Here is a 12,470-nt window from a genome sequence, read left to right on the forward strand (position 1 = left end):
GAGTGCTGGTCTCTCTGCTGCTCTCAGGGAGAGGATCCAGGCTGTCCTTCTGCACGGGATGTCCACGATGAGCTTTGCGCACAGACCCTTTGTCAGGCTGAAGTTTCCTCCTATTCCTAGTTTGTTGAATGCTTTTTTTTTTTTTTTTTTTTAAATCATGAGAGAGCAATGTACTTTTGTGAAGCAATATGGCTTGGAAATTTTGAAGGAAAAACATAATTTATTTGTAGCTGGAAAGAAATCTTGACCAGGGCAAAACGGTGAAATCCCGATCATATGGACAAAACGTGTGTGAAGCTTCTGTAAACGTTATTTTGAGAATTCCCATGGAGGCACGGTGCTCCTGGAGGAGACAGCGCGGTGGTCATCAGAGTTGTAGGGCGCCCATCTCTTTGTAGGGTTGAAAGAAGGCGGCCCAAGTGAAGAAAGGTGCCTTTATCAGTGAGTCCTCGGATGCGTGGTTGGGAGAATGCTCTTTGTGGATAGGACACAGCGTGGTTACTATGGTAGTCATTCAGCCGATTTACTGATGCTTGTTCACCTCACAGAAGCCCTTTCCCCTTTCTGGTTTTAAGAATACTGATGGTTCCAGTCGTTAAAGACAGGGACGTGATGTGCAGATAGACAAACAACCAGTGCGTATGCATTCGGTAAATTTCTTTCCCTCAGAGGCCCACCTCAGACCTTTATTTTCATTATCGCTCTTACTGTCTCTTAATTGATTGGTATGTGGGCACATATTCCAAGTCCTACAAGTCATCCTGCAGGAGTTCCCGTGACCGGCAGCTGTGTGCACGCACAGGTCCCAGGTCTGCACCAGCTGTCCGGGTGATCCTTCCGCTGTGTGACTGAAGCCTGTCCTGGGTCCGCGAACTCCTCTGCTCATACAGAGGTCCTGGGCCCGCCCCCTCACAGGCAGGCATGGTCACCTCGGGTCTGCCGGGGCCAGGCAGCCACGGTGTTGGTGTTTTGGCTCAGGACCTGCTGTCTGCCTTCCACTCACATCACGTTCCCAGGGTCCTGGGATAGAGCCGCACATCAGGCTCCTTGCTCCGTGGGAAGCCTGCCCCTCACCCTCACTTGTGGGTGTGTGCGTTCGCTCTTTCTCTCTCTCTCTCTCTCTCTGACAAATAAAAAAAAAAGATTGATGCCACCCAGTGTTGGAAAGAGCGTGGGAGAAGGCGATCCTATAGTTCCCTTTTGAGACCTTGCGTCTCAAAAGCCAGCAGGAGGAGCTTACCCTTCAGACAGTCCCGTCAGCAGGGATTTCTCTGAAGAACTCAGTGGTCAAGTGCGCAAAGTTAGCTTCAACAAGGACAGTCAGCAGCTGTTTGTGGATCAGCCTCCAGGCGTGAGATTTGGGACAATGGTTAAATTATAATTAAATTATAATTTGCCAGACACATGGAATATTATGTAGTCATTAAAGAACTGCGTAGATGTAAATGTATCTTAATGTACTATTCTGTCACGTACTAAGTTTTGAGTGATATTATATATGTAATGTACAAACGTATAATAATAAAATATGGGAAGAATGGTTCCATTAAGATGTGTGTGTATACACAACATATGCGGGTTGTTAGCACACATGGAAAGAAAGTTCCGGATTATGCACCAAAACGTTAAGAGATTCACGGGGCAGTGGTGAGAGGTATGCTATGTGGAATAGACTTTTTTCTGCTTCCTACTCATGACTTAAATTTTTCTGTCATTTTGTAAAAATCCAGAGGCTAAATACTCACAGGTCGTTCCTTTCTCCTGGCTGGGCATAGGGCTGGTGCGCCTCTGGCAGGGTACTTGGCCTGCTGGCCCTGTGCCAACGGCAAGACTGGGTCTCACGAGCTGATAGGTCTCATGTCTTCGGGGTGTGAGGTTGGGGAAGGGTGCCAGGACCAGCAAATGTACGGTCACATGATGCCATTTTCACTGTCCCCTTGTCTCCTACAGATGAGGACACCAAGGTCCCACCTCGAAGACGACTCTACACGGTGAGTTTGCCTCCTGAGGGGTACGTCCCTGCTCCGCCAGAGCTGCGGGGCAGCCCAGCCTCCGAGGACACGTCTGGCAGCGATGACACGGGAGGAGGGTGCCAGCTCCCAGGTGAGGTGTGGCTCCATGGTGTCCCACTCACACAGACGCACAGTGGGAGGGTCAGGTGAGCATGTCCGCAGACAGCCACACGCTGGGCTCCGCATGTCTTGCAGTCCATGAAAAATGACGGACAAACAGACGCGGGTGGGAGGGGATTCCGCCAGAATAGGTCTGGGGTTGTCATCATCTGTAGGTTAGGAGAAGTCCGCCATTAAACACAGCACAGTGTTAAAGGTACTTGTTTTGGTTTAAGTAGAACTTTTTTCTTGATTTTCCAATTATTTCAGAATTTCTGAGATTGTGTGTCATTTATGTAATCACAGAAATAACTTCTTTTGCATCTGTTTTATGGAAGAACTGAAAGAGTATTTTGCTTTCGTGGTTGAATGTCCTGTGAATGAAGGAGGGTAAAGTGCCTGCTTGGTGTGTGCACTGGGATCACATGAAAGCAGATCAGAGAGGAATTGGGAGATGTCAAATAAAAGGTTACCCAGATGGGCACCTGGGTGGCTCAGTGGGTCAAAGCCTCTGCCTTTGGCTCAGGTCATGATCTCAGGATCCTGGGATCGAGTCCCGCATCGGGCTCTCTGCTCAGCGGAGAGCCTGCTTCCCTTCCTCTCTCTCTGCCTGCCTCTCTTGTGATTTCTCTCTGTCAAATAAATAAAATCTTTAAAAAAAAAAAAAAAAAGTTTACCCAGATGATTTTCTAACAAGTATAAACTAAGAAACACTATACTCCAAACCTTAATTAATTTGAGTATCAAGGAAATGTGGTTTCCTTGTACGCTGATCTTCCCAAGTCCCTAATTAAAGGATCAGAAACCATAAAGCCAAAAAGGGGGTGGCGAAGGAATGATGTAGTCGTCTTTCCAAGCCCTGTTAAAAATCTTTAGAATGTAATTGTTAGATGAATAAATTAATGAGAAATTTTAAAGACAGCCTTCTGAAGATCAGTGACTTTGGTGAACATACTTCACAGGTACTTAGTGTCTTCATTAAGAATGTGGGGGGCTCAGTGCCATGGGACACAGTTCTGCTCCCCAGCAGCAGCACACGGTTAGCACTGCTGATGAGGCAGTGTGGCAGGTGCTGTGGGTGCAGGGGAGACACTGCCCGTCTGCACCAGACAAATCCAGCCTCTCCGCCCGCCCTCATCATTGTCCTGGTTTCCAGAAGAGCTCCGTCATCTCGAGAACTCCCCAGGGTTACTGACCTGCACACGGGTCAGCTGTCAGTGCCCACGTCACTGTATACATTTCTCTGTGACCGGCCCCAGCCCCGAGTGCCGTGTATTTCAGGATGGCGCCCACTGCTTTTCGTTTTCGTTCTTTGTTTTGGTGGGAGGAGGGCGTCCCAAGCAGGCTTCCCACTCAGCATGGAGCGTGCGGTCCTGACCCGAGCCAAAATCAAGAGATGGCTGCTCCGCCGACCGAGCCCCCGGGCGTCCCTTCTAGTCACTACAACATGTTTTATGAACTTTCCGTAGCCCCGTTTGATGAGGGCTAAGAGCCGGGAACTCGGTCATCTCCCTGCTTACTGCTACCGTGACGACAAGAGAAACCGCCTCCGTGAAGGCGCTTTGCCCTGACACGCACCCGCCAGGCCGGCTCCCCTTGTCTAGAGTAGTGAACAGCTGGCAGAGCCTTGACCGCGGGCCTCTCTTCTTCCAGTGGCTGCTGTGGGTGTGTTTCTCCTTCCTGCGAGGACGTGCTCATCCAGCCGTCCCTCCTTTTCCTCTGTCTTGGCGCCCCAGAGGGAGGAGGCACGTGCTCCGGGCCAGAGCTCAGTGCCCGCAGCCTTGTCCCAGGAGGACTCGGGGGCAGTGGGCCTGATATTCTGAGTACGGGCCACTTCCGCCACTCAGGGACCACTGAGGCACCGCGCCGTCCAGAGAGCCGTTCCGCGTCAGCTACGCCCAGTTTCTTACCCTGAGACAGGCGGCGAGGCCCCTCCAGCACACCAGGCTGGCTGCAGCCTCTCCTGGCTGCCTTCCCTCTTCCCTGGGCTGACCCCCACTGCCGCCTGAGCCCACAGATTGTCTCCCCAGCAAAAAGGACATTTAACACCCAAGTGATGCCATGACAGCGTATACCACGGCTGCTTACTCTCTTCAGGACACGGGATCTATCTTTGTGTTGATGGTGCCAACCTGCTCTTGGTCACCACGTTCACACTCCATGGTATTTTGTTATCACAGTTCTAGTGACTCTAACAGTTACAGGCTGCTCAGCACCAGCAAACTGCCCTCTGGGTTTCCCGGTCTCTTGTTTCTGTGACTGAAAATGCTCCCTGGGGTTATCAGGGGTCTTCTGGCATGTTCCCTGTGGCTTATTGCTTTTTTTTTTTTTTTAATTCAGTTAGCCTGCATACAGTGCCTCATTAGTTTCAGATGTAGTGCTCAGCGATTCATTAGTTGCACAGAACCCCCAGTGCTCATCGCACACGTGCCCTCCTTAATGCCCGTCACCCCGTCACCCCATCCCCGACCCCCTCCCTTCTGAAACCCTCAGTTTGTTTCCCGGAGTCCAGACTCTCTCATGGTTCGTCTCCCTCTCTGATTTCCTTTCCTTCAGTTCCCCCTCCCTTCCCCTGTGTCCTCCACACTATTCCTTATGTTCCATATAGGAGTGACACCGTATGATAATTGTCTTTCTCTGCTTGACTTATTTCACTCAGCATAATCCCCTCCAGTCCCATCCATGTCGATGCAAAAGGTAGATATTCATCCTCTCTGACGGCTGAGAACACTCCGTAGTGCATATGGACCACATCTTCTTTATCCATTCGTCTGTTGAAGGGCATCTGCGTTCTTTCCACAGTTTGGCGGCCATTGGCCATTGCTGCTATAAACATTGGGGTACAGATGACTCTTCTTTTCACTACATCTGTATCTTTGGGGTAAATACCCGGTAGTGCAATTGCAGGGTCGTAGGGTAGCTCTATTTTTCAACTTTTTGAGGAACCTCCGTGCTGTTTTCCAGAGTGGCTTCACCAGTTTGCATTCCCACCAATAGTGTAGGAGGGTTCCCCTTTCTCCACATCCTCTCCAACACATGTTGTTTCCTGTCCTGTTAATTTTGGCCATTCTAACTGGTGTAAGGTGGTACCTCAGTGTGGTTCTGATTTGAATCTCCCTGGTGACTAGTGATGATGAACATTTTTTCATGTGTCTGTTAGCCATTTGTATGTCTTCTTTGGAGAAGTGTCTGTTCATGTCTTCTGCCCATTTTTTGATGTGATTATCTGGTTTTTTTTTAAGATTTTATTTATTTTATTTGACAGACAGATCACAGGTAGGCAGAGAGGCAGGCAGAGAGAGGAGGAAGCAGGCTCCCTGCTGAGCAAAGAGCCTGATGCAGGACTCGATCCCAGGACCCCGGGATCATGACCTGAGCAGAAGGCAGAGGCTTTAACCCACCGAGCCACCCAGGCACCCCAATTATCTGTTTTTTGATTGCTGAGTTTGAGAACTTCTTTATAGATCTTGGATATCAGCCCTTTGTCTGTATTGTCATTTGCGAATATCTTCTCCCGTTCCATGGGTTGCCTCCTTGTTTTGTTGACTGTTTCCTTTGCTGTGCAGAAGCTTTTGATCCTGATGAAGTCCCAATAATTCATTCTTGGTTTTGTTTCCTTTGCCTTTGGAGATGTGTCATGAAAGAAGTTGCTGTGGCCGATGTCGAAGGAGTTACTGCCTATGTCCTCCTCTAGGATTTTGATGGACTCCTGTCTCACATTGAGGTCTTTCATCCATTTTGAGTCTATTTTCATGTGTGGTGTAAGGAAATGGTCCAATTTCATTTTTCTGCATGTGGCTATCCAATTTTCCCAACACCATTTGCTGAAGAGACCGTCTTTTTTCCATTGGACATTCTTTCCTGCTTTGTCAAAGATTAGTTGACCATAGAGTTGAGGGTCCATTTCTGGGCTCTTCACTCTGTTCCATTGATCTATGTGTCTGTTTTTGTGCCAGTTCCATACTGTCGTGATGATTAGAGCTTTGTAATAGAGCTTGAAGTCAGACATTGTGATGCCCCCAACTTTGGTTTTCTGTTTCAACAATCCCCTGGCTATTCAGGGTCTTTTCTGTTCCATATAAATTGTAGGATTGTTTGTTCCAATTCTGTGAAAGTGTCGATGGTATTTTGATAGGGATTGCATTGAACATGTACAGTACTCTGGGCAGCACAGACATTTTCACAATGTTTATTCTTCCAGTCCATGAGCATGAAGTGTTTTTCCATTTCTTTGTCTTCCTCCATTTCTTTCAGCAGTGCTCCGTAGTTTCTAGAGTATAGATCCTTTACGACTTTGGTTAGGCTCATTGCTCTGACTGTCTCCCTGGCTGGGCTGGCTCCCAGTGAGCTTGCGAGAATGTTGGCTTGAGAGTTCCACTGCAGGCGCTCTTCCTTCTTCAGCCTTCCCCTGGGAAGTCTGACTCCCTGCTTGGTTCACGACCGTCTCCAAAGCCCACAGAAGTTTGCCGTCACATTACAGGGGTCCCTCACTCTCGAGGTACCTGTCCCATCTGCCCAGTAACTTTGCCCTTCACACTCCCAGGAGGGGTGCAGTGCAGGTTTGAAATCCAGGAGCAGAACCTTGGACTGCCTGGCTTTCCTCTGGGAGTATGGCAGCGAGCTGGGGCCCCCTCCGGGGTGGGTCCAGCCTGGGACACTGACCGAGCAAGGTTGCGTCTCTGGTGAGCCCCTCCCGATGCGCCAGCACGAGTGTCTGCTGCCTCTGCGCAGCCCGTTCTCAGCGGCCCCCACCACCCACACGCCTTCCATGGCGCTCCTGGGGTCCCCGGCGCTTCGCGCCCTGTCCCACTCATGGACGTCCCTCCTGAGGCTCCCGCACCGCTGGCACCTGTCGCTGTGCCACCTGAGAGGGCCTCACACAGGCCCTGCCCCGACCCGCGGTGAAGGCTTGCTGGGCACACCTTCCTCACTGTGACCTGCAGCGGTCCACGGTGTCCTTTGACGCATGCCCCACGAGGCCCCTCTGGCCCAGCCTTGGATTCCTTCCTCATGTCTGTGCTCTGCCCACCAGTGTCTGCCCACTGACGTCTCTGTCATCCTTTTCTCCCCTCTGGACTCACTTTCCTTGCCTGCCTAGTGGGGGTAACAACAGACTTGTGCACCCGGAAATAAGCCCAGCCATAGGGTCGATGAGTCTCGGACAAAGGAGGTAAGAATATGCAATGGGAAGGAGCGGTCTCTTCAAAATGCAGCTGGGATAACTGAGCAGCTCCACGCAGAGCAGTGAAACTGGTCCACTCTCTTATCCACACACACACAAACTCGGAATGGATGAAAGTCCTAAATGGGAGACCAAAACCATAAAAATGCTAGAAGGAAACATGGAGGGAAAGCTCTTTGACATAGTTCTTGTGAGTGATTTTTATCAAAATTTAACACCAAAAGCAGAGTCAAATAAGAGTAAAAAATAAAATAACCTACTGGTTGGGCGCCTGGGTGGCTCAGTGGGTTGAGCTTCTGCCTTTGGCTCAGATCGTGATCTCAGGGTCCTGGGATCGAGCCCCGTATCGGGCTCTCTGCTCGGTAGGGAGCCTGCTTCCCCCCCCCCCCCCATCTCTCTGCCTGCCTCTCTGACTACTTGTGATCTCTCTCTCTCTCTCTGTCAAATAAATAAATAAAATCTTAAAAAAAAAAAAAACAAAAAACCTACTGGGACTTTATCAAACCAAACAGTGAAGGAACAAACAAAACTAAAAGGCAACCTACTGAATGGGAAAAATATTTGCAAAGTATATATCCAATAAGGGGTTAGTGTTCCAAATATAAAAAGAATTCATACAACAGTAGCCAGAAAACAGTCTGATTGGAAAATGAGCAGAAGACATGAACAGACATTTCTGCAAAGAAGACATCCACATGGCCAACAGACACATGAAAAAGTGCTCCATCCACATCACTCGGCATCAGGGAAATACAAATCAAAACCACAGTGAGATCCCACCTCACGCCAGTCAGAATGGCTAATATTAACAAGTCGGGAGACGACAGATGCTGGCGAGGATGTGGAGAAAGGGGAACCCTCCTATGCTGTTGGGAATGCACTGGTGTGGCCACTCTGGAGAACAGCACGGAGGCTCCTCACACAGTTCGGAAGGAACTTTCCTGTGGCCCAGCTCTTCCCCCTCCAGGTGCGTCACCACAGGGAATGGAAACGGGATCTCAAATTGACGCCTGCCTCCCGCGTCCCCGGTGCATTCCTGACAATCGCCAAGACACGGAAGCAGCCCTGCGTGTCCACGAAAGACCGTATCCCATGCGTCCAGCAGGACATGGTTCAACCGTGAGGAAGGGCGGGGTCCTGCATTCGCAACCATGTTGATGGGCTTCCAGGGCATTGTGCTGAATAGGGAGTCTTTGGGGAAAGTTAAATACATGGTTTCATGTATGTGGAATCGAACAGAAGGCAAAGCCCTGGAAACAGAGCCTTGGGAAGTGGTTGCTAGTGGTTGGGAGAAATAGGGAGGTGGGCAGAGGGTCGGATTTTAGCGGTATGATGAGTCGGGTGTGGGTTGCCCGCCGTGTAGAGCTGCGGGAAGATGCCGTGGAGGGAAGGGCTCATGCAGCACGTGTCGTAATAATACTGAGAAGTGCCCCCTCCCGGGATTCCCATGAAATGCTAAGGTCGCAGCCCCCCCAGCACATGCTGAAGTGTCCCCAGGGAGGACCGGGCACCCTGAGCTGCAGGCTTCGGGGCCACACGTCCACGATGGCACCTGAGTAGGCCGACGCCAGCCGTCAGAGCACTAGGCCACAGGGGCAGGCCCACGAGGAGCGTCCGTGCTGCACTCAGGGGTTCAGAGCCCTGCAGGTGCGTGGTCTTGCCTGACTGTGGTCCCTGTGCCTGGCTGTGCTCCGAGGTTTGGGGACAGGCCTCCATCAGTGGCTCCGGACAAGAAGGAACATCACCGGGCAGCGAGCAGTGGGAGGTACCAGGAGGAGCGGAAGAGGAGTGTGCGGGGTCTGAGACCCCAGGGCTTACTGCGTCTCAGCCACCTGGTCTGCCAGGCTCCTGGCCCGCTTGGGCTGCGTTTTTCTCATCTGTATAACGAGGGGTTTGAATAGACGGTTTTCTGAATTCTCTCCCAGTTTCATGGGTGAGTGCATTTAGATTTCCTTGAACTAATTGTCCTGAAAAGTGATAATGGGTAACGAAGACTCATGAAATTACTTCTGACACAGCGTCTCTGATCCCCCCGTCTCACAGTGAGTCAGCGACGCACACCGCAGGCTCGCCGGCCAGCGAGGGGGTGTGGCAAGCAAACTTGACACGGGTGGGGGGAAGCAGGCTGTCCAGCAGACAGTGTGTTTCCAAGAGCACGGAGGCCAAGAAGAGATGGGGCCACACTTCACTCTGCCCACAGTCACCGTGGACAGACAGCAGCCCACATCCGAGTCTGCTTTCCCCGCCGTGTCCCACGGCCTGGCCTGACCGAAGTCGGCCGAAGAGACAGGAGTGTCTCGTGGTGCTTTCCGAAGGCATCGGGGAGCTGACAGATGCACAGACCACATCCTCCCAGTGTGGCTGGCGAGACCCTCCAGACGCCACACTCTGGGACTATGCGACCCATTCTCCCATCGTCACACGAACACAAAGTGGGTTACCGGTGACCCCTGGTTTCATGTGGGATTTCACAAACTCTTCTGCAGGGCAATTTACATCTTCTTGTAAATTATCTAAGATATAGGAAATGAAAAATACTGTAAACGTGGGACGGGGTGGGTGGTTTCTGCCATCGGCTGTGGTCACCGTACAAGAACGGTAGTGTGGAGTGAATTCTACTAAGCTGCTGCTGTACCCCGAAATAATGAGGTGGTGCCAGAACCCCATGAATTCTGCACGTAAATCCCACTGCATTCCCACACTTGGTCCCATTCTCAATCTCTTTATCCTCAGAGCCTCTAAGAACACAATTTTGCCCCAAACCAGTCATTGTGAAGCAGTAGGTGTCCATGCATATAAGCCAGTGGTGGGTCTCTACTTCTGGCCAGCACACCTCGTGAGGGAGGCCTCACAGCCAGCATCCTCCAGGCCACCTAGGCTCTGGTGGCATCTCTGAGAGCTTCCCAAGGCCACCAGGGTCCCAGCCATGCGGGACCCTATGTGAGCTTTCTGGTAACCCAAGGAACCCCATTAGAAACAGTCAAGGAACCCAGATCTCCTCCACATTCATCCCAATCAGTAAGACAGGGAGAGAGAATCCCTGCATTAAGAGGGTATCTTTCTGGTTGTGTGGCTAGCAAGGAGGAGCTCTGAGGATCCCGCAGTCTAAGTGGACCACATGTCGCATATTTCTGGTTCCAAAAGACAGTTGGTGCCCATTTGTGGAGAGGAGGAGTAAGCAACATTTGCTGTGGACGTCAGAGCACGAGGAGCTCCGCACAGTCTCGTGACTGGATCTGAAACACGAGCTCTTTATTGAGAACCTATAGTATGTCAAACATCGGAGATACAGAAGGGACTGAAACGCAGCCCTCAGAGCTCACAGGTGAGTAACGAAGCTGATAACAGGTCTTCTCTCCCACACTGTGCGCGTTTCTAGTGGAAGGAGAGCCCTGGGGACGAAGGAAGCAGTTCTGAGCTGGGCTTGGCAGTAAGCAAAGGCGTAAACAGGAACAAGTTAGTTTTAGGCGCAGAGAATGAAGAATCCTAAGAAGGTCTGGCATGTTCACGTGAAAAGTGTTGTAAATGGTTGGGTTTATCATTTCACCATATTTTGTAAGTTATTTTATGTTACTAGGAGTTCTGCATGTAACCCAGCCAAACGGCTGCATTCTGTTCTGCTAGATGTGGTTACGTTCGTTTGTGTGTGGACATTGCTCAAGGGCCGTGTGTGGTCCTGCAGGTTGTTCTGAAGCATTAGCACTTACTCATGTGGGTCTTCGTGTCGACTGTGCCGCCTGCCTATCAGATCTCGTTACTGACACGCGTTGCTGTTCTTCAAGAGCAGGGTTGAACCACGTGTGGGTCAAGCTAGGTTGAATCAAGAGGTTATCCTTTGGGCATGAATAGGGCCAATAGTCACTAAGCCCCTGGTGGCCGTGCCAGATGTCCCAGGGCAGGAGGCAGGCAGGCCAGCAGCACGTGATCTGGGACCAGACTCAGCACGCTTGGCGTCTGGCTAGCGGTCGGCCCATTCTGTCTGCAGAGAACGGGTTCACACAAGGAAAATGTGTGCTTGGGCACCTCGGAAAACCGTGCGAAGCCGCTAGTGCCGTGGGTCTGGAGGACGGGGACCGTGCACCGTGTGTGAGGCTATCTCCACCATGCAGCGCGGGGCCGTGGTGGGAGAAGGTTGGTGTGTCCACACTGGCCGTCCGCATCCAGTGCCTGGCGGCCAGACCGGGCACCCTCCCTGCTCCTTGCTGCGCATCTTTCCCAGAGGTGAGTGGCGAGAGACAGGTGTCCGGCATCCCCACACCTCCAGCTCAGGGAGTCTGGGACACGGACACACCTGCCCAGCACACAGCCTGTCCACTCCGTCTGTGACTTCCTCGTCCCTGGGCCGTCTTGTTCTTGGAGGACATAGTGACTCCATGTAACCCTTCTCTAGCTCTGTATTCATTGAAGAACTTCAGTGTCTTTCACTGTTTTCATTACTTTCCTGATTTGCACATTCTCTAGAAGAAATTCCTCTCCACCTAATTTAACTTTCATGAGTTGTGTCGTGGTTTTAACATTTTATCAAATGGATTTGGGATTTTATTGCATATATTAAACCACTTATGGTTCAATTAATTCAAAGCTTTCACCTTTTTTTTTTTGGTCATTTGATTAGAAGTTATCACTGAGAATTACTCTAAGGACGGATTGTTTTGAGAAGCCCATATCTGAGTGTTCTCGGGTGACATGCCATCTAATTATTCTCCCACTGAGCGCCTGTCTCTGTTTTCAAGACTTAAGTTTTATTTTCCAAAAACATAGAATCCAATCCTATTCACAACTAACAGAGAACTGGGCGGTGATTTCAGCGTCAAAACCTGTTTCAGAAGCGAAGGCGGGAAGTAATGAGGCTGGAGACTGGTCTGGTGTGTTCATCCCATTCGTGTGGCAACCGCTCAGAGCCACTGTCCGAGGGGCCAGCCCCAGGAGCCAAGCAGCCACATCCTAATGAAACAGGGACACGTCCCCCCACCCACGCCCCATCCTCCCCTTGCTGAATGTGTGTAGTCAGCACCCGTCACTGGCCAATACTGTCCTGAATTTGAGGCAAACAACAGACTATGAAAGCAGTTCCAGGGACACCTGGGGGGCTCAGGTCACAATCTCACAGTTCTGGGATCGAGTCCCGCTCCACTGGGAGTCTGCTTCTCCCTCCCCCTCTGTCAGTCTCTCTCAAA

General features: G+C 50.9%; 1 protein-coding gene across 5 annotated transcripts in view; it reads left to right on the forward strand.

The window, feature by feature from the left end:
• ERICH1 (glutamate rich 1) overlaps window positions 1-12,470 on the forward strand; it is a 48,838-nt gene that overhangs the window by 23,116 nt on the left and 13,252 nt on the right. For all 5 annotated transcript variants that reach the window (XM_045993911.1, XM_045993921.1, XM_045993932.1 and 2 more), the window contains exon 3: window positions 1,951-2,103. In XM_045993911.1, the coding sequence (XP_045849867.1) occupies window positions 1,951-2,103 (153 nt within the window). The remainder of the gene's footprint in view (window positions 1-1,950; window positions 2,104-12,470) is intronic.

Source organism: Meles meles, chromosome 2 (genome assembly GCF_922984935.1).
Source record: "Meles meles chromosome 2, mMelMel3.1 paternal haplotype, whole genome shotgun sequence".
Taxonomy (NCBI): domain Eukaryota; kingdom Metazoa; phylum Chordata; class Mammalia; order Carnivora; family Mustelidae; genus Meles; species Meles meles.